At 44.3% G+C, this 22815-nt stretch overlaps 2 protein-coding genes across 3 annotated transcripts in view; one reads left to right on the top strand and one right to left on the bottom strand.

Moving 5' to 3' along the window:
- Nucleotides 1-9035: 9035 nt before the first annotated feature.
- On the bottom strand, nt 9036-17486 carry APEX1 (apurinic/apyrimidinic endodeoxyribonuclease 1). The gene is made up of 5 exons (XM_066603730.1): nt 17346-17486; nt 12511-12636; nt 12262-12431; nt 11904-12096; nt 9036-9876 (listed from the first exon to the last, which is right to left on the bottom strand). The coding sequence occupies exons 2-5, from the start codon at nt 12572-12574 to the stop codon at nt 9362-9364; spliced, it is 942 nt and encodes a 313-aa protein (XP_066459827.1). The 5' UTR covers nt 12575-12636; nt 17346-17486; the 3' UTR covers nt 9036-9361.
- Nucleotides 17377-22815, top strand: part of OSGEP (O-sialoglycoprotein endopeptidase) — a 29865-nt gene continuing 24426 nt past the window's right edge. The window contains exons 1-3 of one of the 2 annotated variants that reach the window (XM_066603727.1): nt 17377-17480; nt 19599-19722; nt 21911-22030. In XM_066603727.1, coding sequence (XP_066459824.1) covers nt 19608-19722; nt 21911-22030 — 235 coding nt within the window. In that variant the 5' untranslated portion in view covers nt 17377-17480; nt 19599-19607. Of the gene's footprint in view, nt 17569-19598; nt 19723-21910; nt 22031-22815 lie in introns of both variants that reach the window. The other variant, XM_066603728.1, reaches the window with a different exon arrangement.

The following is a 22815-nucleotide window of genomic DNA, read 5'->3' as shown; positions in this document are numbered from 1 at the left end:
ATTTATCATAGCAAATCTGCTAAATGAGAAATCTAGCGTATGACTGTCAAGTCTATCACCTGTTAGTTGACTAATACCCCCATTTACACAAGACAAGCTGTAGGGCAAGCAATGCCCACTCTTGTACCATTGATGCTCTGCTGCAACTGGCACCAGAAAACTCAAATTTCAATAGTAAATAGGCTCTAAAGTACTTCTTCCAAAGCAAGAAAACTCTCTCTAATGCCACTACAGTAAACTTTTCTTCATTCTGGAAGAGCTACTTCAGGCCAGGAGCACACTACCGTCTTTTGTCCATAATACAAAACTGTGTCCCTGCCTGACCTGAACTCCGATCATCATAGGAACGTATAATGCTGGGAATTGAGGCCAGGAGATCAGAGTTCTGATCGGGAGGCACTTCCATATTATGGATGCAAAACTGTCCAGAATGCAATAGTGTGCTCCCGCCCTTACAGGCTCTACTTGTCCCCACAAAGCATAGCCCTAACCTCTCCCCACCAACAGGATCTCAACAAGGAAAATCAGTACCTTTTATAAGGAGCTATTGAGAGGCAACTAATAGAATTTTAATCATCTCTTGGCAAATCTCAGCGAGCCGAAACCTGTACGTCCCTACTGTATGTAAATGATTATACTTTACCTACACTGATTGTAAGAGGGCTAAATTGTAAAAGAATTTATCATGTAGACCAAGAAATATGTATGTGTGTAATAATACTTAATGTATAATCAATCTGCTTTAATACTTTAGTTACCAAAACTGGTGGCACTTTGCATGCCACGACCACGGATTCAGGTGTCCTAATATTTTTACTTGTTTGGGACAACAGATACATAACCTTAGGTGTTCTTATGACATACAGCCATCTAGTACCATTATTATACTCTAGGATGCACCAAATATTTTTGAGAAGGGTGTTGTCTAATGTAAACCTGTAAAATATCCTGTAAATAAAAGAAGTCTTGTAATTAATACATAGCAGTGGTAAAAAAAAATTTGTTTTGCCATTTTAGAGCATGGATATTTGGAGAATATATAAAAAAAAAATATATATATATATATATATATATATATACATATATATACATACATATATATACATACATACACACATATACACACACACACACTTTTACAAATGGGTTTCCTCCAAAATCACGAGGAACATTATGGGGAAAAATAATATTTCATGCTATCCTCTAAAGATGCTACAGTGGAGTCAGGGGTCATGTTCATTACACTCTCCTCGGAATCGTGCCATTGTATGGCCAGTATTAGCCATGTGTGTAGAAACAACAGATCACATACAGTATATTTAGCACTACTTAGATGTAACATCCACCCCATTTTGCATCTTGCTATAGTACTACATCAAGGACTCAAGGTACTTTAGACACCTTGATGTAGTGTTGTATCACTGTGCTCACAAGGACACCGTCACTATATCTATATAATCACTGGTGGGTACTTGTGGCAATAGTGGCAGGATGAGAGAAGAGCAGAATCCCAACATTTAAAGAGAAAATATATTACCTAGGAGTTTTTTTTATATTATTAAAACCAGACAGAGAAACATTTTTCTAATCGTTTTTGATTTTCTGAATGAAGATTTTTTTTAATTCTGTTTTCTGTACATTACTATGGGGACAGCCCTCTTTCCTGAGTTAGATTTAACAGCATTAAGAACATATGTTTTACAGCAGTTTCATGGGCCATTCTCATGATGGACAGGAGAGGACGCACTGACTTGTACGGGAGACTGTTCAATTCATGATCAATAATCCATGCAGAGGTCATTTTAGAGGAAGGAGAATAATCCCAGCTGTTAACCTATTGTGAATGGTGAATCCTGTGTTATCTACAAAGGTGTTACCCGTCAGTGTAATTCAGCCTGTGATGTTAAAATGCATTTGGACATCATGATTATCGAGCAAATAAACCGTTAAAACGAGTGAAAGTAAAGGATAATGGTTCAGCTTAAACATGAGCCAACGGCCGAATGACAAACGAGATTCGTGCACTTTTTATTCATCAGTTTCATCAGGACTAAAAATCATTGTTGGCGTTTCACATACGAATGTGGAACACTGAACGATTCTCAACGATGATCTTATAGTCTAAACAGTTTACACGAGTGCGAACGAGTTAGCGGTGATGTCACTCGCTCAAAACGAGAAGGTGCATTGGTGAGATAACTACTGCTAAGTTTTCTCTATGGATCAGGAATTGAGACTAGTATTAAAAGTTTTTTGGAGTAGATAGCTTATAAACTATTGTTACTGGTGAACCCTGTGTTAATTACATATAGAGGTTTAGTTTTCAGTGTAATCCAGTATGATGTTAGTGAAATGACTCCTGCAAAACTCTCTCTATAGAACAGAAGGTATTAGGCTGTGCGGTCAGAGTGAAGAATGCAGAATTTTAGGATTTTTTTTTTTTTTTTTTAAATACATCAAAAATATGTTTAATACAAAAATGTAATTTATATTGAAGGTCATTTTCTGAGGACACATCGCATTTAAGCTGTGTGGCCAGTGTAAAAACATGAAGGTTTTTGGGTTTTTTTTGAAATACAGATTGTGACTGATAAAAAAAAATATCTTAAAAAGAAAAAGGTTTTTTTAAAAAAATGAGAACACAACCTCTTTAACCCTTTAATCCCTTCAGTGCTGCAACTAGACCTGACTCTACACAATACACTATATGTTAGTAGGTTGTAAATTAACCCCCAAAAATTTTATGAACTTTGCCAACTCCTATGAGCCCCCTAAAGTAAAGGTATGGGCTCAAAAGAGCTAGCCAAGTACAGACATGTCCCTCTCATGCTCACCTCCACCCTTTTCCCTTGATAGCCACTCCCAGATTACATGCTAAACTATACAAAAAGGGTACATATAGAAAGTACAACTTGTCCAGCAAAAAACAAGAACAAGTCTCTAAACTAGGTTTTGCCCATGGAATGTCACAGATTGCTGCAGCCAATCACAGACTTCATCAGCAACCCATTGAGGTCAGCGATTGGTTGCATCTGCCTGATATGTTCCCTTAACAGACTGACTTCGCAGCTTGTAAAACAGTCGTGGCGGAGTGAACAGAGAGCAGCACTAAAGCATCATGGGTGAGTATAGGCTGTTTTATTGTTTTTCATCATTGGCAGCTTATTAAAAAGGAAAAAAAAGACAACTTGAAAAACCCCTTTAATTCATTTTTTAGCACTATATATGAAAATAGATATTGTAAACTAGACAACCACTTTAAGACAAATAATTGGAATTTTCTGCAATGGCCACAATCCATTTCAGAACATACATTTCACTTGTTGAAGGTTGAAAAAAAAATTCTATTAAAAGGGCTTCTCCAGGCAGTGCCCGAAGTCAGCGGAGCGGAGGCCACTGTTCTGACTCTGTTTAGTGGTCGACGCTTGTAATTGCAGGCACAGCTTCCACTGATTTCGATGACAGCTACACTTGCAATTAAAAGCACCGGCCACTACACAGAGGTCGGAGCAGCAGCTTGAAAACTCCTATAATATACTGCTGTTGCATCAATACAAGCAGGGGAAAAAAAATTACAAATAAAAAAAGAGATCACATTTTATTACTGGTAGACATGGCCTCAGATTCTATGTAATTACTCTTTTCCCAAACCTACAATGATAAAAGACAAGTATGTAACAGGAGGAAACAAAAAAACATGAAATGATTACAGTTCCCAAAATGAACACATTAAGTCAAAGTAAAACTTTATTTTTACATTTTGGTCTGTAGAACAAAAACTAAATATACAACCTACTGACTGACCTTTAATAACAAATACTGGAGTGTCTAATACAGTGTGTCCAATCCAGGGGCACAACTCAAATGTGCTCCTGGGGTACAGTGTTAGTAAAGTACCCTTCACAATGTTGTTTCCAGTGCTTAAGTGAAAAATCATTCCGCATGCAGTGCCAAGTACTCCTCTAGCAGACTGTACAAAGCTTGTGTGAGAGTTGCAAGGGAGGTGATTTTCAGCCATTGCGATAATAAGAACACAATTCATCAAAGCCAACAGCCAATCACATCCTAATCCAGTTGGGTAAGAGTGGTTTCACACTTACGCCGGGGATTCCGATTTCCTGCTCCATTGCGGGAGCAGGAAAGGGGAATCCCCATGGCTGAACGGCTCCGTCTCTGGACAGAACCAAACAGCATCGAGAGGACCTCATTAACTATAATAGAGTCCACCCACTTTCAACCTAGCTGCCCGGCGTTTGGGCGGAAGAAAAAGCGCTGCATGAAGAGTTTTTTCTTCTGGTATTTTCAGCTGCATCTGTGACGGAACTTCCGGCCGAAGGGTTCGATGCAGATGTGAAATCATCCTAATTATAGCTCAAAAGCCAAAGGACAAGACAAAAGGGGGTATCCCACTAAAGATATGTATGCCCCTATCCTGGTAACAGCAAACCTAGGATGTCCCAAGTTAAGGGTGCAGAGGTGCGCATGCATGACTACCGCTCCATGCACTTCTATGGGACGTAGCAAAATTGCCAAAAGCATGGATTTCTTGCATCCAATAGCAGTGAATGAAGCGGTAGTCATGCATGCGAATTGAACTGCACTGTTCTCAGGATTGCTTAGCCTGGGTTCACACACAGCAGAATCCCGGCGGAAATTTCACGGTTTGGCCGCAGCGAAAAAGCACGAGATTTCCGCTGGGAGAAGCGCTGCTTCAAATCCCGTGGCTAAGTTTTGAAGCGGCCTGGCCACTCGCTCTTCCGCTGCGGCTGGCGCTCCCATAGAGGAGAACGCGGCCGCAGTGGAAGGAAAAAAAAAATGAACATGCTGCGGCCGGCTAATCCACGCCGCAGCAACGGCTTTGCCGCGGCGGATTTGCCGTCCCGTGTGGACGAGATTTCTGAGAAATCTTGTCCACACGGCTGGCTAATCCCAGGATTAGCGGCCACAGGCGGATTTGCCGCGGCGAAATCCGCCCCGTGTGACCCAGCCTTTGGGTTCCAGCAGTGGGACCTCCCGTGAGTAAACATTTATATCCTTTACTGTGGATAAGGAAAAATCCCTTTAAAAGGATTCTGTCACCAGGTTCATCAAGTAGTAGTCGGAGCTGAGCTCCAAGTCATGGAAGCATTCTGTATTCGCCTCTCACCACCTACAGCATAAAAGGGGAGAAAGCTGTCAATCTGCATGATGTGGGCGGGGAGAAGCCAGCATGGACCACCTCCATGATGCGGAGCTCAGCTAAAAGTCACGAACCTAGTGGCCGAATCCATTTAATGCAAAAGTCTTCCTTGGAAAACCGAACTTTGTAGCCTAAATCTGAAATACTTTATACACTTCCTTTGGTGCACAGGATTTGAAACAACGTACAAGTAGATCAGAGCTGAATATATGTAAAGATATAGTAAGGGAAGACTGGTCACTAAATCTGTACAAAGCCAGAGACAGGACAGTGCAAGCTTAGAAGTGAGAGACTACACAGCGACCAGTAAAACATTGTTTACTGGGTAACATAAGTGCTTCTTATTCTATCCAGCTAAATGGTACACGAAAAACTGCCAAAAATCGCAAAAACAAAAATATACACATGCCTATATGGCAATGCCCAAAATGTATCCCACACAAAGGACTATATAAACAGTGTATTAGCAAGTGACTATTTGGGCAACGACTAGACACCATTCCTGACTTGCAGCCAGGGAAATTGAGGGTTAGAGACGGCACCGCTCCGTAATCAAAAGTGAGACTGCGGACGCTGCAACTTTGCCCTTTAGTAGACTGTTGACTCAAGTTCTTTAGGAAATTCTGATCTCATGAAAGCCTGCCCTGTAGGCCGATGCTACTGCAGACCAGAAGCTGCTCCTGGGTGCGTTCACACACCACTCATTTTCAGCAGTTTTCACTCCAATTTGAATTCAGTTGGAAGGGTGAAATCTGCTGCAGTTCCTCGTCAAAATCTGCAGCAAATCCGGGACGTGTGAACGCACCCCCAACCGGCAGCTATGTCCCTGAGCTCCTAATTAATATCGCCCACCTCAGATGAATGAGTATGTTCACTGCTAGAGGTACCTTTACACAGGACCACTATCGGCTGAATAGTCGCTCAAAAATAGTCGTTCAATGTGAACATGACCACCAACAGGGTGATAAGCAATAAGGCCGGGCTCACATGAATGATCCGGATTCCGCATGTGGTGTAAAGTCAGTCGTTCGTATTTGAACAATTTGCATGGAGATCCCCTCTATGAAGGATATGTGTAAAGGCAAGGAATGACCGTCGTCTACACGCTTCATCCAAGTGTCTATCTGAACGATACTTGTTCTGTGTGAATGAACCTTAAGGCCCGATGTCCACGGGTGGATTTGATTTGCGGAAGATCCTCAATTCAAGCAGACCATAGGGAAGCATGGGCGTCCGCAGCTGAATTAAAGCACGCGGATTTGTCTTGCGGACTTTTTGGTGCAGAAAACAAATCGCAGCATGCTCCATTTTAGTGCGGATTCCACTGAAGTCAATGGAAGCCATCGATCTGCAATTTACTGTAATAACATACGGGCCGCAGATTCCGCAGCAAAGCAGAAGTTCTGAGAAAAAAAAACAAAAAAAAAAAACTCTACTGCGCATGTGCGGCGGCCGGCATTGCCACACACATCCGCAGTGGAGAAAAAAAGAACTGCTCACACACGCAGAATCCGACCCGCCCGTGGACATGAGGCCTGAGGAGGAGTGTGGGGTCAAAGTCTATAATATGTTGTCTGTCCAGGATCTATGGCGTAGACGTCAGTTTACAGGAGCGAGATATAGCATTAAATAAATGGCTAACATTACTATTAGCTCTTTTACTGACAGCCAAGTATAGTATGGAGATACTATAAAGACTGTACATTACTAGAAAAGCATTGCCACGCAGAAGGGGGATAGTATTCTCTATTAGCAACTGCTGAATAGCAGTAGGTCCCTTTACCTGAAACACTCCAGGGAAAACGGACGCCGTCTTATGCCTAGTGCAGGGCACAAGTCAGGGGCTGCACTGGATAGAACACCTCTTCAGTTTGTCTATGTAGTGTCCCTATAGGCCTCATGCCAATGGATGGAGCAGGATACGCCTGCGGATTTCCACCTTTAAAAACGCAAGTGCTCACGAGCAATCGCATAATTCCGCTGCGGAAATCCTGAGGTCTCCATTAATACAAAATTAATGGAGACCTCCCGCAGCGGAAAAACACGGTGGATTTGAACATGCTGCGATTTTTTTTTTCCCGTGGTGGAAATCCGTGGCAGAATCATGCATGTGAGCACTGAGTTATTAGGTTCAATAGAACCTAATAGCAGCGGAATTCCGCCGCGGGAGAGGCGCAGAAAATACGTTTCGTGGGCATTAGCCCTTAATCACTACAAAGCAATGTCAAATGTCAGTTCTAAATGGCAGATACTTAAAAAAAACTGTACTGCAGAAAAATAAACCATTACTTCTTAACCCCTCGGTGCCGCGGCCAGTTTTAGAAGCAGCATTTTACTCATTTCATCTTGGACTTGCAAAGTCCATAACGTTTTTTTCTCCCGGCATAGTGGTAGAAGCCTTTGCTGTTTTTGTGGGAAACATTAACATTTTAATAGCACCATTTAATGTCCCATATCATTTATTGAAAAAACATTTTGTGAGGTGAAATAAGAAAAAAAAACAGGTGCAGAACTTTTTGGGATTCTCTTTTTTTTTTGTTTTTTTTTTACACAGTTCGGTGTGGTAAAAAATGACATGTTACCGTTATTCTGTAGTTTGATTATGGCAATAGCAAATTCATTTAGTTTGTATTGTCTTATTACTTAATAAAAACAAAAGAAGATTTGCTTCCTTTCGTCATTCTGAGCCCATAACCGTTTTTCAAGCGTATTTAGCCTGCGCATTATGCAGCAAATATGCGTGTAACGTGTATTTACTGCATATTTTTTATGTACCAGACTACGATAATGGCGCATAATAAGCACCAAAATAAGACCTGCTTTGTTTTTTTTACACGCATAAAAAATGCAGGTCTGAGTGACCCAATGTAAATCCAAGGGGCTTTAGCACTGTGTGTTACGTGCGTGTAATACGCAGGCTAAATATGCTCCTGTGAGCCCTAATCCATGGCAGGACTCCAAGGCTGAGCCACAGGGCACGTTCACACAACGGAATTGTCATGGAATTTTGCCTCAAAAAGGGGCATCAAATTCCATGGCTTTCTGACGCACTTTTTGGGGCGGATCTGCACACAGATTTTACCATCGATGTCTGGCATTTCACTTCTTGACGCACAAATGCGACTTTCAATTTAAACACACCAAGAAAACGCAATAGAAATGCAAATTTCAAAATCCACACCATATGAACTACTGAGCAATTATCATACCATTCAAAAAAAAAAGCTATAACAGAACTGACTTTGCCGTGGATATGGGTGCAAAATTACGCTGTGTAAACAAAGCCTTGGATGCCATGGTCACTATTGAGGACGGTGGCTAAGGGAGTAACTATTGCAACACCGACTGCATAGGGAATGGACTCACCTCCTGAGCTCGCTCCATACACTACCAGACACCTTCTGCCATAAATACCCCATTTCCCCAAAAATCAGCCCTATTTTGATTCCTCAGGATTTCAGAATGCAGAATGATTTTTCAGGATTTTTGAGGATGCTTGAAATATAAAGCCCTACTCCAAAATTAAGCCCTACAGTTAATAAAAAAAGTCAATTTAAAAAGTGTCCAGGCAGCTAGAGCAAAAATTAATATAAGACCCTGTCTTATTTTGGGGAAAACAAGGTATATAGCAGGTGGTGCCAAGGTGTTAAGTCATGTATATTATTACATATGCCTGTATAGCAGCAAGTGTACCATGTCCGTTACAGAATAACACATCATCATCATGAAGAGAAAGCCCGATTAGCTTAGGGAAGGTAGCCACAAAGTTCTTGCAGTTCGTTTCCTCACAGTAATAAGTTACCCAATTTCACTAAATCAACATGACCCAACTCTTGTAAAAAAAAACTTTGGGAAATAGAAAAACAAAACCATTTTATTTTTTCATAATCAAAACACGACAAGGTAAAAAACCCAATGAAAAGGAAAGCACCAAACTGGTCCTATCTGATGGCCAGGATAGATCAAGCTCTTTACATGACGGTCAACATTAAACTTTATGGACATTTGTTTGCAAGTCTAAGAGGGCTATTCAGAAACCTTTATAGAGTATCAAAGCCCTCTATTGTCATGATCACCTTGAGGGCTGTGTCGCAGCTTACCAAGTGCTATGCTTAGGCCCTAAGAAGCATAGTACAAGGCAAGATTCCATACAGTAAATTTAAAACCAAGCACCAGTTCCCTTTATATGGCCATATAAAGGGTTATTGGGCAGTGGTCACTTCCCATGGCTTTGCTTCTGATCTTGCTATCACACAAGGCTGGAAGCAAAGCTTTGGATAGGACAAAGTAATCCAACCTCCACCCAACATTCTTGCCCCGTGCATTCATCATGTAAGTCCAGAAGGTATAAGCATAGGGCTTGTCGGGGTATAGCTCACGGAAGCTGTCTACAAAGCCTTCAGCCAGCAGAGCTCCGAAACCCTCCCTCTCCTGAGGAGTGAAGCCAGCCGTTTTCTTGTTGGTTTTGGGGTTCTTCAAGTCAATCTCTTGGTGTGCAACATTTAAGTCACCACACAAAATGAGGGGCTTCTTAGCATCCAATCCTTTTAAATAGGCACGGAAGTCTACATCCCAACGCTGGCGGTAATCAAGGCGTACTAGGCCACGACTAGAGTTGGGAATGTAAGCAGTAACCAAATAAAAGGAGTCAAACTCAGCGGTGATTATACGACCCTCCTTATCATGCTCTTCAATTCCTGGTAGGAAAATGGTAGAAAAATAAATTAGATTGAACTCCTAAAATAGAAAATTCATAAACTAGCAAATGGGAACTCTTGGCTGTCAAGTTTGTAGGCAATAAATCAGCAGGAGCTTACGTACAGGATGGAACCAACGGGGAGCTTCAATTCAAAATATACTGCTGTCCCGCAGTGACTTGGGAGGTTCTGCTCCTTGTACACGCTTTGTCAAAAACAAAATCAAGCCCATAGAGGAGGAGTTGTCGTTTTGCCACAAAACCTGGCATGCAGTTACATCTCAGGCAGATATGCAAATGATTGGAGTTGTGGTGTGATTAGATGAAGTGTCTTGCCACCTGAGGCCCCAAAAGTGGTTCCACCCTTGGCCTATAGAAAGGCTCTCAAAAAAAAAAAAGCTCGGCACCCGGTGGCCCACATACAAAAATGCTCAAGTCTCCCATTGTAGTCAATGGGGTTCATTACTCAAGTAGAGCTCTCAAATTTTACGAAAAGCTTGACTCAAATAACGAGGACCCGAGCATTTGGGTGCTCGCTCATCTCTAATTTTAATGATACTGGGCAAAGGATGTACAATCTTTCTGGGAAGGTTCTTTCAGAAAAGATCTTTCAAAAGATTTTCTGTCCAACTATCAGCGAAGCACTTCCAACAGTCAATTGCTCTCCAGAAGATGACAGTTTGTCATCAGTAGGCCAAAATGATTGCTTGTGGTTACATTTCAGACAACGTTCATTTATTATGGTCGAAAGCATCCACTTTAGTCAACTTAAGTCTAATGTGCATGGGGACATTAGAATCAGACCTTCAGAACTTATCCACACTTCTGTAAGTGCAAGCCATTGCCCGAGCTGTCAGTAATTTACATATGGTAACCCTAAAACTGTGTCCCATTGTCCACGGGCAGATTTCCATGGGAGATCCGCACCTCTAGCTGCCCAAAGTGATTCATTAGCATCCACAAGACAATTTAAAGCATGCGGATGTGATTTATTCCCAGCATGTGGATCACACACGCGGGAAGAAATCGCAGCATGCTCCATTTTTCTGTGGATCCCGTGGGATGGCTTCCATTGAAGTCAATGGAAGCCGTCCGATCTGCAGCACAGCCACAGCTGTCACTGTGGACGTGCTGTGAATCTGCGGGAAAGCAGGAGATTTAAAAAAAGAAAAAAAAATTCACTGTGCATGTGTCCGGCACGTCACTGGTGCGTCCAGACGCATCCGCCATGCTGAAGAAAGAAGATCTGGCCGGCACAGAGCAGATCTGCGCTGGAGCTGGACAGGTGAGAATATGTTTCTTTCGGTCCATGCCTGCGGGCATGGATGGATTCCGCTGCGGGATTCAGCATTGGAATCAATGCGAGCAAGTGGACATTGGGCCTATGTCTGAATATCCCAGGCCATAACCTTAAACCAAGCTGAAGGCAAGAGCTCCAAGGTCACCAAGGAGACCACTAAAGGGGGGCAGAAATTCCTATCAGTTAGTGATGATGATTAGATGCTCTTGTCACACAGTTATGACAGATCATCCTCCCTGATCCCTAAACACTTTTGGTGTTTAGCTTATTTAGGAGAATATAGAAGGTAACAATAACTACAGTGTTCTCACAGCAGGCAGAGATGGTATTGGCTCTAGCTGGTCATGTGGTCGTGTGCTGGAGCATCATGAGATTGCTAGCACAGTACAGAGGAAGAAAAAGCAGGGAGAAATCTAAACATCAACATGATGCCTGATAAGCATCAGACAGGAGGCTGCAGTGCATGGAAGTGACTGCAATATACATAACAGACGTCCCGAGTGTGGTAGGCAATCAGATGAAAGGTGCTGCATTGGAAAAATTTGTTTTTGCCGGAGTGACTTAACTAAAAATTCTCCATTCAAACATATAATGAACCCTATCCTTGACTGTAGAGAAAGTGTTCACCAATCTTCCTGGCATTACATATTTTGTAAGGGCATGCAGACATCTGACAACCTGTGGTTGCCCTTACTGAGGATACAAAATGACAAAAAAAAAGTACTTACCAATACCATAGGTGACATCAAGTGGCTTCTCCTTGCAAAGCATTGCCACTCCACTATAACCCTCTTTTTCCTCTGAGCAGGCCCAATACTTATGGGGGTACTCCTCCATGTTCTTAACCTCCGCAGGGAGAGATTTCTCGGCACACTTGGTCTCCTGAAGACAGAGGATGTCCGGATCCTCCTCTCGTACCCACTGTGCAGGAAACAAAAGAACACATTATACTCCTGACACAATACCAATAAATGGGAGTCACGGATCTATAGAAGACAGAAAAAAGTATGGCGACTGCAGAACACACAGCTTTATACACAATAGTCAAACCTCAGATACCATAGATTAGTAATGTAGGACACCTACCGACAAACCCTCCTTTTTGACCCACGCTCTAATACCATCAACGTTCCAGGAGCTGATCTTCAGTTTGTAGTCCTTGCCGTCCTCAGTGGTCAGTTTGTCAGGGCCATCTTCGTACAGGATCACAGGTTCAGCTTCCTTGCCTCCCTTCTTTCCCTTCTTGTTCCCAGGTTCTAAGAGAGGTAGAGACAAACTATGACGTCTAAAGGCTGCGACAAACCGCAGGAGTATCCGCATGGGGCACGCACTTACCCTCATCTTGCACAGAAGCCTCTGTCTCACACTTGTTGTCGTCCTTCTTTGCTCTTTTAGGCATTCTGGTGACCGAAGCGATCAGACGCGAATATTGTAAAAATCGAAGCGTTTTGAATTCTGCACCTGTTCAAGACAACAAAAAATTGTCTATTAAACCCATATAGTGGCTATAGAACACAAAATACCACAAATCAATAAAAGAATGTCTATATAAGCGAGTTACATTGGTTATTTTTTTGTTTCTGTTTGAAACTCCCGGCCAATTTTCCTCAGATGGTCATGTGATCTCAATTCTGACCAGCTCAGATCTACTTGGGCTTATGATGTCTGAAACTAGTCAATTTCTTAGTCTATAATTCCTACCACAGCAACTGCCTAGAGGGGGATGTACACTTCTATCATAGTTATTGAGGTTGATCAGACAGCTCCTGTCACACAGTTCTAATAGAGGAGATCACAGCTCATCCTCATAACTGTATACTTATTGTCTGTAGCTTATTTAAGCTAATATAGAAGGTAATGATAAACTGTCCACCCAGAAGACAAAATGGTATAGCCTCAGCTAATACTGTTCTGATGTATCATGGATAGATGTGAAACTGAAAGTTAAAAAACTCTCAGCCTCAAGAAGTTGCCCGATAAGCATGAGACAGGGGGCTGCACTGCATGGAAGTGACTGCAATATACAGAGGAGACCTCTACAGCATGACAGGCAATCAGGTGATGGGGGCAGGATAGGAAAAAAAAGTGTTTTCGCTGGAGTGACGCTTTCAGCTTTTGTACTGTGGCAGAAACCCAAAGATGAAATTAATGCCGGATTCACACAACTGTGAGATGCACCGGAGATTCTCAGGCACAACTTGCATTGGACAGCACATAGTCACATGTCCGTGTGCTGTCCGATAACTAGTGGCAGTGGACATTGACCGATTCTCCTCTGTGTTATGGATGAAAATAGGACAGGGTGCGTTTTTGTTTTTTTTTTCTTTTCACATGGCCCATCGGTCCCACGTGTATAGCCTAATTGAGCCCACAGCTTTCCTCATCCCTAGCAATGGCTCCTTGTTCTACGATACAGAAGTGTATCCAGTTGATAGTAGAGGAAGACAGAGGAGAGATTACTAAAGACTGGCTGAGAGGAAGTGAGCCGGGGAAAGATGGAACAACTCTATTAAGAGGCGTACACCTCCTAAATCTGAGGCATCTTTTGATGTCCCTGGTGGAGCTATGAGCGGGTGTAGATTTACGTTACAATTTACACTAGTTTGTGGCAGAAATTATAGTAAATGTGTTATCGGAGGCCCAATTCTTCTAAGGCTTGCACAAAAAAGATAAAAGTATTGTAAAGTATTGCGCAAATGTTGAGTGCACCACAATTTGAAACATTTTTACGCCACAAATCCGGTGCACAAAATTTTCCCCCAAAGTGTTCAATAACTGAAATGTTAAAGGGGTTTTGTCTCTTTCCAAAAAATTCTAGCAGCTGATCCTTGTGTAAAATAAAAAAAATACAGTATACTCACCTCTCCTCGGTTCCCACATGTGAAGCCCAGCCAAAGATTGGTGGCCAATCAGAGGCTGCAGCGTTCTCTGTCCCAAACTACTGGCATCTTGGCACCCAGGATTTAAGCACTGACGGCGATGCTGCAGCCTCCGATGGGCACTCATCTGTGGATAGGTGATAAAAGTCAATCTTGGGATAACCCCTTTAAGGTGCCCACACACACTAGATCAGGACCAAAAGGCTGAATATCTAATGTGTATGGAGATGTCCCAACTCCCAGATCCTAGGGTAGTAAGGCGCGTTAGAGTACAACACCCCTAATTCAATGTTCCTGTGGGAGATAAGTAGCTGCCAGGAGTGTCAAGCTGAGCATCTATGCGAAAGTCTGGAGGAATAGCGCGACATTGCGGAAGCTGTTCGACTGCCATAACCCCCAGGGGCTCCCACTGCAGATTGCCTATTAAGGCCGCCTGCAGATGGCCAGGTCGGATCCTGCTGCGAGAATTTTCGCAGCGGGACCAGACCCAAGCCCCTGCAGGGACCAGCGCAACACTCACTTCTCCCGCGGCTCTGGCTCAATGATGCGCATGCGCAGAGCGGAGCCGGGGAGTGACATTTCAGAAATAGAGCATGCCGCAATTTGTTTTCCGCGTGGACAAATCGCAGCCGTCTGCCTAGAATTGCATTCCGCCGCGTAATTTCTGTCCGTGCACAGGGGGCCTAAGTCATGCCCGTGCCGTGGCTTGATAAGATTGCCTGTCAGATCGCAGTATAATGCAATACTATGGCATTACATCATTTTTTTTGGCCACCCCACTTTTCAAGAAAAAAAAAAAAAAGCTATTAAAATGTTGAACGTACTCTTGAGTATTTCCAATAGAAATTACAGTAGGTCCCGCTAAAAACAACCCTCACACTACTACATTGACAGAAAAAATTTAAAAAAGTTATGGCGTCAGAAAGTTTTATTCTTTTTCCGTTATTTAATTTTTTTTAAATTAGTACAGCAAAAAAATACAAATTCCGTATCATCGCATTGGTACCCATAAAGCTATTGTGTCATTTTTGCTGAAGTGTGCACACCGTAGAAACAAGACCTCCCCCCACCCCCCAAAGATGGCAAAAGTGTGTGTGTGTGTGTGTGTGTGTGTGTGTGTGTGTGTGTGTGTGTGTGTGTGTGTGTGTGTGTGTGTGTGTGTGTGTGTGTGTGTGTGTGTGTGTGTGTGTGTGTGTGTGTGTGTGTAAGGAGGAGGGGGGGGGTCCTAAATTCCCTCCACTTAGAATTCTTTTTATAAATGTTCAGTACATTATGTGGTACATTCCAGAACTGCGGACAGATACAACTCATCCCGCAAGAAACAAGCCTTCAGAAGATGAAGAAAGGGGGCGGAGGGCATGTCCTTAAGGGGTTAAAACAGCAACAAACTGTATATTGTATTATACAAATACCCTTTATGTGCTGAACCCTAAACACCCTTGTTAAGTCACCTGCACACGGTTGGGTCGGACCCCGCATGTTCAACCCGGTGCTGGGCCGATGACCCCAGCTTACCTGTCCGGCGGGTTCTGCACATGCTGCGGATGTGTCGAGCGGCACTCCGTCACGCATGCACAGTAGCCGCAGGCGCATGGATAGGGGTGGGTGGGGGGCGATGCATATCATACGATACTACTGCATAGCTCACTGCGGAAGCGCCGCGGGACGGACGGTTTCGATTGACTTCAATGGAAGCCGGCCGTGCGTAACCTGCACAAAATTTTAAAAAATAAATAAAATCACGGCACGCCGCGATTTATTCTCCGCTCACGGAAAATCGCAATTGATTTCCACTCGCGGAGATGAAATAGCATTTTGCCCTTGAATACTATGGGCTGTATTTGCTGTGGAGTCCGGAGCCAGCTCTCGCCGCGGACTCCCCGTGTGCAGGAGGCCTTACTGTGCTTTTCCACGGAGTGATTGCTAAAAAAAAACTTGACTGTTCGCATTTGAATGCTAATTGTTTCGTGTAAACAACGATAGAATGCAGAATAACGTGTTCGCCTCTCGCTCATCTCATACGAGCAGAATAGCCTTCGGCGGCTCGTTCACCAATTGTTCCGATTAAATGCCGACCGTTCAGTGGTTTTCAGTAAAGCTCCCCTTATACCGGCGCTAATCACGGTACAACGCTTCAACTGTTTTCAATGGACCGCTCACATAGGCGCAGACAGACGCTTAATGGCGCCCTTCTTTTCAAGCGGTGCGGGCTCTATTTATGGACGTTTGAATGCTTATAAACGCTGTGCGTCGCCGACTGACATGAATGGGCAGAGTTTTCAGCGCCGCTGAGAGCACAGCACAACTTGATGCCACGTTTTTGACAGCACTAAAGCCCTAGCTACACTACGTGTGAAGACCCCCCTAGGAGGTGCCGCCCGGGTCCCTGCCGACTTCGGTGCAGCTGTCAGCCTCCGACAGACCATCTCTTACAGCTAACAGGGTTGAAAACCCCGCCTCCAGCAAGAGATTACTCTGATTGGCCGAGCGCGGAGCTCAAGAGCCAATCACAGCCAACGCTAAATGAACCAATCACAGCCTGTCAATGAATGGCTGTGATTCAGCGGTGCTAAAACAGCAGTAAGTGCAGCATTAAAAAGCGCTGCGTTTCTGCAAACGCCTGCTAGTATGAGCCACTGCATGGCCGATCTACCTGTAGACAGGCTGCAGCAGCGGGCTCATGTGAACCATCAATCGCTCCCACACCTCGGGTTGGATTCCACATGTGGTCGCCCGCAGCGGAATCAGACGCTATGCCCAGCCATGCGTACCTGTATTTTCTTCTCCCCTGTACCGCGGATGGTCCGCACGGCCCGCCGTCAGACATACTCAGTACACATTTTTTATTTTAAACTCCCGCTTCTCCCACGGATTCTGCAGCGGCGGACGGCTTCCATTGACTTCAACAGAAGGCGTCCGTGCAGGATCTGCAGGAAAGTGAAGCATGCTGCAATTTTTCATCCGCGAGCGGAAACCCTAATCGGGGTGCAGGAAGGGTCACTTCTGCATTGCATGATACGGGCGGTCTCTGCTGCGGAATCCGGACTCCACAATTCAAATCCACCCGTATGCATTCACCATAATAGTACAGATCTAGTGCACTGCACTGGTGCATGCAGCGCCCCCAGAAGGTCACCGCTAGCACTGCGCTCTGCAGCAGCCACATCCCGCTGCCCTCCGTGCACGTCTCACTGGCCTGCGGCCTGCAGTGGCTGCTCTCCATGCACCCACTGAGCTCCCGGGCATCCCGCGTGCCAACCCCCTGCCAGCCTCCCGTGTACCCGCACACACCGCCTGCAGCTGCCGGGACGCTCCACACAAAGACACCGGAGAAGACCCTGCGCACGAGGCCGCCCGGAAACACGTCGTGGGGAGCGGGGACAACAGAGACACGTGGTGGCGGGAAGGGGCGGAGCTCCGGCGCAGGTACAGTGCGGGCACGTGGGAGGCGGGGGTGACCCCAGACTGCAGGGAGTAGGGGGATCCCTCAGCCACACACTGGGGTGGTCTCACGGTGAGCCCCCCTGAGTATATATATGACCATCATGGAGGGGGTCCCTGCTGTAGAATGCAGAATGATCCCCGTTCAGTAATCCCCAGTCGGCACATCAGCTGAATGGCGCCATGTAATACTAGAATTCACGTCTGTGTAAAGCTTGTTGGGCCACAGGTCCCCCACAGTATCAGCTGTTCTAGCCTGAGGAGGCCTTTAGTGCCAGGCTCTCACCAGTGTATTACAGCCCTGGTTCTGCGCCCTTAACCCCTTGGTGACCGACCTATTTTTTGCCAATTTCCATTGTTGCGTTACAAGACCGTAAATCTTGATTGTTTATCGTGGGACGGGTTGTATATATTTTATTGGCATCACTCTGGGTACATAAAATGTGTTGCAGGACTTTTAGTCCATTTTTGGGGGGGCTAAGTTCATCCCCCCACCCTCCTCCAAAAATTGCACCACTGTTTTGGGGTTTTGTTAATAACAGTAAATGTGTTATTTAGTGGACAATGACTACCATACCGGGTTTATAGAGATTTATGTATTTTTAAAACTACTTTTGCCAGTTAAAACCTTTTTTTAAAGAAAAAAACTATAGAATCTACATGGCCGCGTTTTAAGACCCAGAACATTTTTATTTTTCTGGGAGTTGTTTTTTAGTGGGACTAGTTGTAGCTTTTATTGGTACCGTTTTGAGGTACATTTCAGGTTTTGCTTTTTATTGCATTCTTTTTGGAGGCCAACACAAAAATAGCAATTTACTTTTGAAAATGATTTTCTGGTGCTCACCATGCTCAATAAATAGAATCTTTTCCTTGTTTGGCTCATTCTATAGTAAGGCTGAATAGACATATGTCCATCCAGTTCAGCCTATTACCCCAATGTGAATGCAGTAATATCGATTACGTGTTGCTTTTTTGACTTTTTGGGGGGTATTTTATCCATTTAAAGGTTTAGGTGGGGAAAATATATATTTTTTCTTTTATTCAGTTAAACTTTATTGAACTTTTTTTGATTGTATTTTTTTTAAGCCCCTGAAGTAGTATATTCCGCCGTCGGGCCGGTACACGCGGCTGTAATGTGCTGGGGTGAGACTGGTCCAGTACAGGCTGATAGTAATAGTCCCAGCAGTGCATCTAAAACTGCCCGTAAAACCGCATCACATGCCGCCAGTCAGCAAGTCAAGTCGGACCTGAGCATTTCATGGCCATTTAAAAGAACCCCTAACCGAAAACCATCCACACGGGTCTTGGGGCACACTGCAGGATTTAGGATTTCACCCATTATATTGAAATTGTATTTTAATGTATTTTTAAAAGGGATTTGCTGCAGAAGAAATCTACAGTATGTGAACCCACCCTTCTTCATAGTCTCGAAGTCTGAAGCTGTTGTGCTCATGACAACACTTCCTGTCTTCTTCTCATAGACACATAACTGTAGGGGTCTGTAGAACTGCCTCTAGTCACAACTAGCAGTGGTGGGTAATCTGCTTCCATATGGTGACCCAGTGACAAGAGTTAAGGGGGTAGTTTGGAACTTTTGTTATTTTTATTTATACTGATGACTTATCCTCAGGATCAGTCATCAGTACATGACCGTCAGGAAACCGCCATTTGGGATCGCTGCTGATCAGCTGGTTCATAGCACCGCTGTCAGTACGGACAGCGCAGGAAGCAGCTCGTGCTGTCTGTAGTACAGCAGCCCAGGTTGGTATTGCAGGTGCAGCTCCTATTAAATTCAATGAGTGCTTTACCTGCAATACCAACCCCGGCCACCGCATTACTGACAGAGGTGAAGAGAGTCAGCTGATCAGCAGTGGACCCTCGCCGATCATCTGTTGATCTATCCTAAGGAAAAGTCCTGGGCAATCACTTTAATGGAGTTTGCATATAGGGGCATAAAACAAATAACCAGAGCGCTTCTTGAAGGTGTTCAGATCCAGTATTAGTATTGCCTATTATTACTAGTGTATAAAGCCCTAGTGGTATCTTTACAGGGAATTACATTGTAGTTAAAATAACTGTAATGTTCCACCTTGTGTGTTTTAGGCGGCCACAATGACCATTGTCCTGGGGTTTGAAGGAAGTGCCAACAAGATTGGAGTGGGCATTGTTCAGGATGGGAAGGTTCTAAGCAATCCACGAAGAACCTACATCACTCCTCCGGGGCAAGGTGAGAGGGACTGAAAGTAGTCACGTCCTTATGTACCCAGCCGTTGTGATCCATCTGAGGATCCAGACAGTGCGTGATCGCCACCCGTGAGCGGTCTGATTTATTGCTTCACTAGCCATACGCTTGTCTGTGAAAACAGATGAGAATAGGACATGCAGCAACTGTTTGCACATGGACAATTTGTCCGTATAGAAAAAAGGCCGTGTGAATAGCGTAATTAGCTGTAATGGGTCTGTGTGCTCTCCTGTCCAGCTGCTTCCATCTCCAAAATGACTGCAGCGGTCGTGTGCCATTCATCCCTGGCCTCAGCGGTATGCACAGTTGTCCACGGAGGCCGGAAAGTGATGAACCGCACCTGACCGGTTGAGTCACTTCTGGGATGAGACTGGTGGGGATCAGAGTGGTGGCACTGGACAGGGAAGGACATTGGACAGGTGAGTGTGGATTTTTTTACTTTACTTTCCACCCTTATCCGCCTCTTTCCACTTTTTTAATCTCAGAAAACCCCTTAAATCGCACATTGAGGGACTTCTTTTTTTCCGAATATCCTTCCTGAATCGCTGCACCTATCCTGTTGAGTGATGCACCTACTGCCCATATTCAGCTGCATAGATCCTGAATACTTGCCATGGGGGCAAGCCAAAACCTGATGTGGGATTTTCACATAAAAGCATGTGGTAAAAATGTCATCCAATTGCCTGATCCTCACATTAGAAAAAAAATGACAGTTATACTTTCATGTAAAAACGAGACAGACTGGCAAGGGTCCAATGTGGGATGAGATGCCAACGAGTAAGCTGGCAGCAGTAGTATTAAAAACTGCTACGTCTATCAGATCTCTGTGTATCAAGTCAGAATCTGTTGCCCATTCTGTGCCCAGTCAGCAAGAGATCCGTCATCAGGTGAGGGGTACACCTGGGCATTGTGCAGTCTACATATCTCTATAGACACTCCAGTGTGTAGCAGCAGACACCCTATTTCACCCTCCTGTGCAGCTAATATCATGCTGATAACCTTTATACACAGCTACAGCCATACACACCTGTACAGGTAGATGAGTCTGTGTACACAGGAGGGGCGGGGCCGCTCTCAAGGTAACCCTTTCACTGCTGCTTTGGACTTCACTCACCTATTGAAAAGACAAGCTAGCAGCTCTAGCGAGTACAGCCTTTCTGTGCACTCTGCCTATTCAAGGAGTTTGGTAGCTAGACGCGTCTCCCAGGAGCACCCGCTCCCATGTATAATGAGAAGCATTGCTGGGGAGGGGAGGCAGCTAAATCATTTCTGAAATTCTGGCCAAAATCTGAAATGTTTATGAAATTACCATCCAGCTCTTCTGCGTCCCCCCGACCACTCCCTTATTTATCAGACAGCACTCATAAAACGCTGTGGCTATTAAACTTCCCGCACAGTTCTCTACACCAGCAATATTGGCGTTGACCCCTTCCAATGTCTCTTTTTTTTCTATTCTGTTGTCTTAAAAATCGCTGAAAAGTCTGAAGAATACCAAAAAATTATGTGTTGATTTTAAGGCCGTTTTCACACGAGCAAATCGGGGAGATTTGTGTGTTGCAAATCTCGCACGACTATGAACCCCATTCTTTTGAATGGGGTCATACACACGAGTGATTCTTCTTTTTTCCCACATCACACCGTGATGTGGAAAACAAATCGCGGCCCATCCTATCTTTGCGCGCGCCCTCGCATCACCCATTGTTTTCAATGGGGCCAGCAACAGCATCGCACCACATGCTAGATGCACGCGAGGCGATACAAGGTTTACGCATTAAAAAAAAAAAAACGAGACACTCTGCGATCTTCCGCCGCGGCTGACAGCCATGGCAGAGGGTCGCTACTTCCCCGAAGTGATATGAGATGGTTTTGATTTAAAAACGCCTTGCATCTGCAGGGAAATCGTATAGTAGCGGGCGCAATATCTGGCCAGGAATCACTGCGCGATATCACACTCGCCCGTGTGAAATTAGCCTAACTGGTTTAGGTCTTTTTCTCAATTAATCACTACTATTAATCAGTTATCTTTCAGAAACATCTATGTGGAGCATTGCCGATCGCTAATATTTTTAACTGTCTGAACCATTTTCTCAGTAGAAAAACGTTGTTTTGCATTATATGCTGAAACATTTTTCGGAATCTTTGCATAACACTACGTTTCTGTACAATACTGAAGGTTTCCTGCCCGGTGACACGGCCCGCCACCATCGCTCCTGTATTCTAGATGTACTCAAGGAGGCTCTTGAAGAGGCGAATATACAACCCAAGGAAATAGACTGCGTGGCTTACACAAAAGGTAAAGTGGCAGTAGCTGTGTGTCCAAAGGTGTATACTCGGCTTCACACGACCGGATTTCACTTGTGGAATCCGCGATTGTCACCCGTGCGGATGATACACGGTATTCCACACCTATTGAAAAAATAGAATATTCGCAGCATGTTCAGATGAGTGGACAGTGAGTGCGATTTCCGCGAGCGGATTTAAAATTGCAGCATGTTCTATTCTTGTGTGGAGTCCACAGGGGCGGCATCAATTGAAGTCAATGGAAGCCATCCGACCTGCAGCCCATCAGCAATTGATCTAGTGGATAGGCTGCTGGTACCAGCGTTATTGCCTAGCGACGGCACGGGAAAAATTAAAAATATTAAAAACTGTACTGCGCATGACCGACGGCGAGCGTCCATGGTCATCCGCAAGGCAGAGAGAGAAGGTACGCGGGGTCGCCAGCTGGGGTCATGTGGAATCCGACTTGTTCTTGTGCAGCCGGATAGTATTTATAACAATTATATGGGCTAAGCCAATCTTACAGTTTCTGCTCACCTTTGAACACTATTTTAAAGTTTACATGCGGAATTAATCTACATAAAAAGTTGTGTGAGCTTCTCTTCACACAATACTGCACGTTGTAAAAGCGGAACCCCAGAAACAATGGTGCAATCGTTTTGGGGCTTTTTAAAGTTTTTCAGTACGTTATGTAGTATATTAATGCTGCCATTGAAAATCACCGTGTTGCAAAACAAACAGGCCCTCAATTGGCTATATCCTCTTGGAAGCTGAGGATCAGAAAAGTGCTGCGGCCCC

This window comes from Eleutherodactylus coqui, chromosome 5 (genome assembly GCF_035609145.1).
Source record: "Eleutherodactylus coqui strain aEleCoq1 chromosome 5, aEleCoq1.hap1, whole genome shotgun sequence".
NCBI classification, from domain to species: domain Eukaryota; kingdom Metazoa; phylum Chordata; class Amphibia; order Anura; family Eleutherodactylidae; genus Eleutherodactylus; species Eleutherodactylus coqui.
This window is presented reverse-complemented; position numbering and strand designations above follow the sequence as displayed.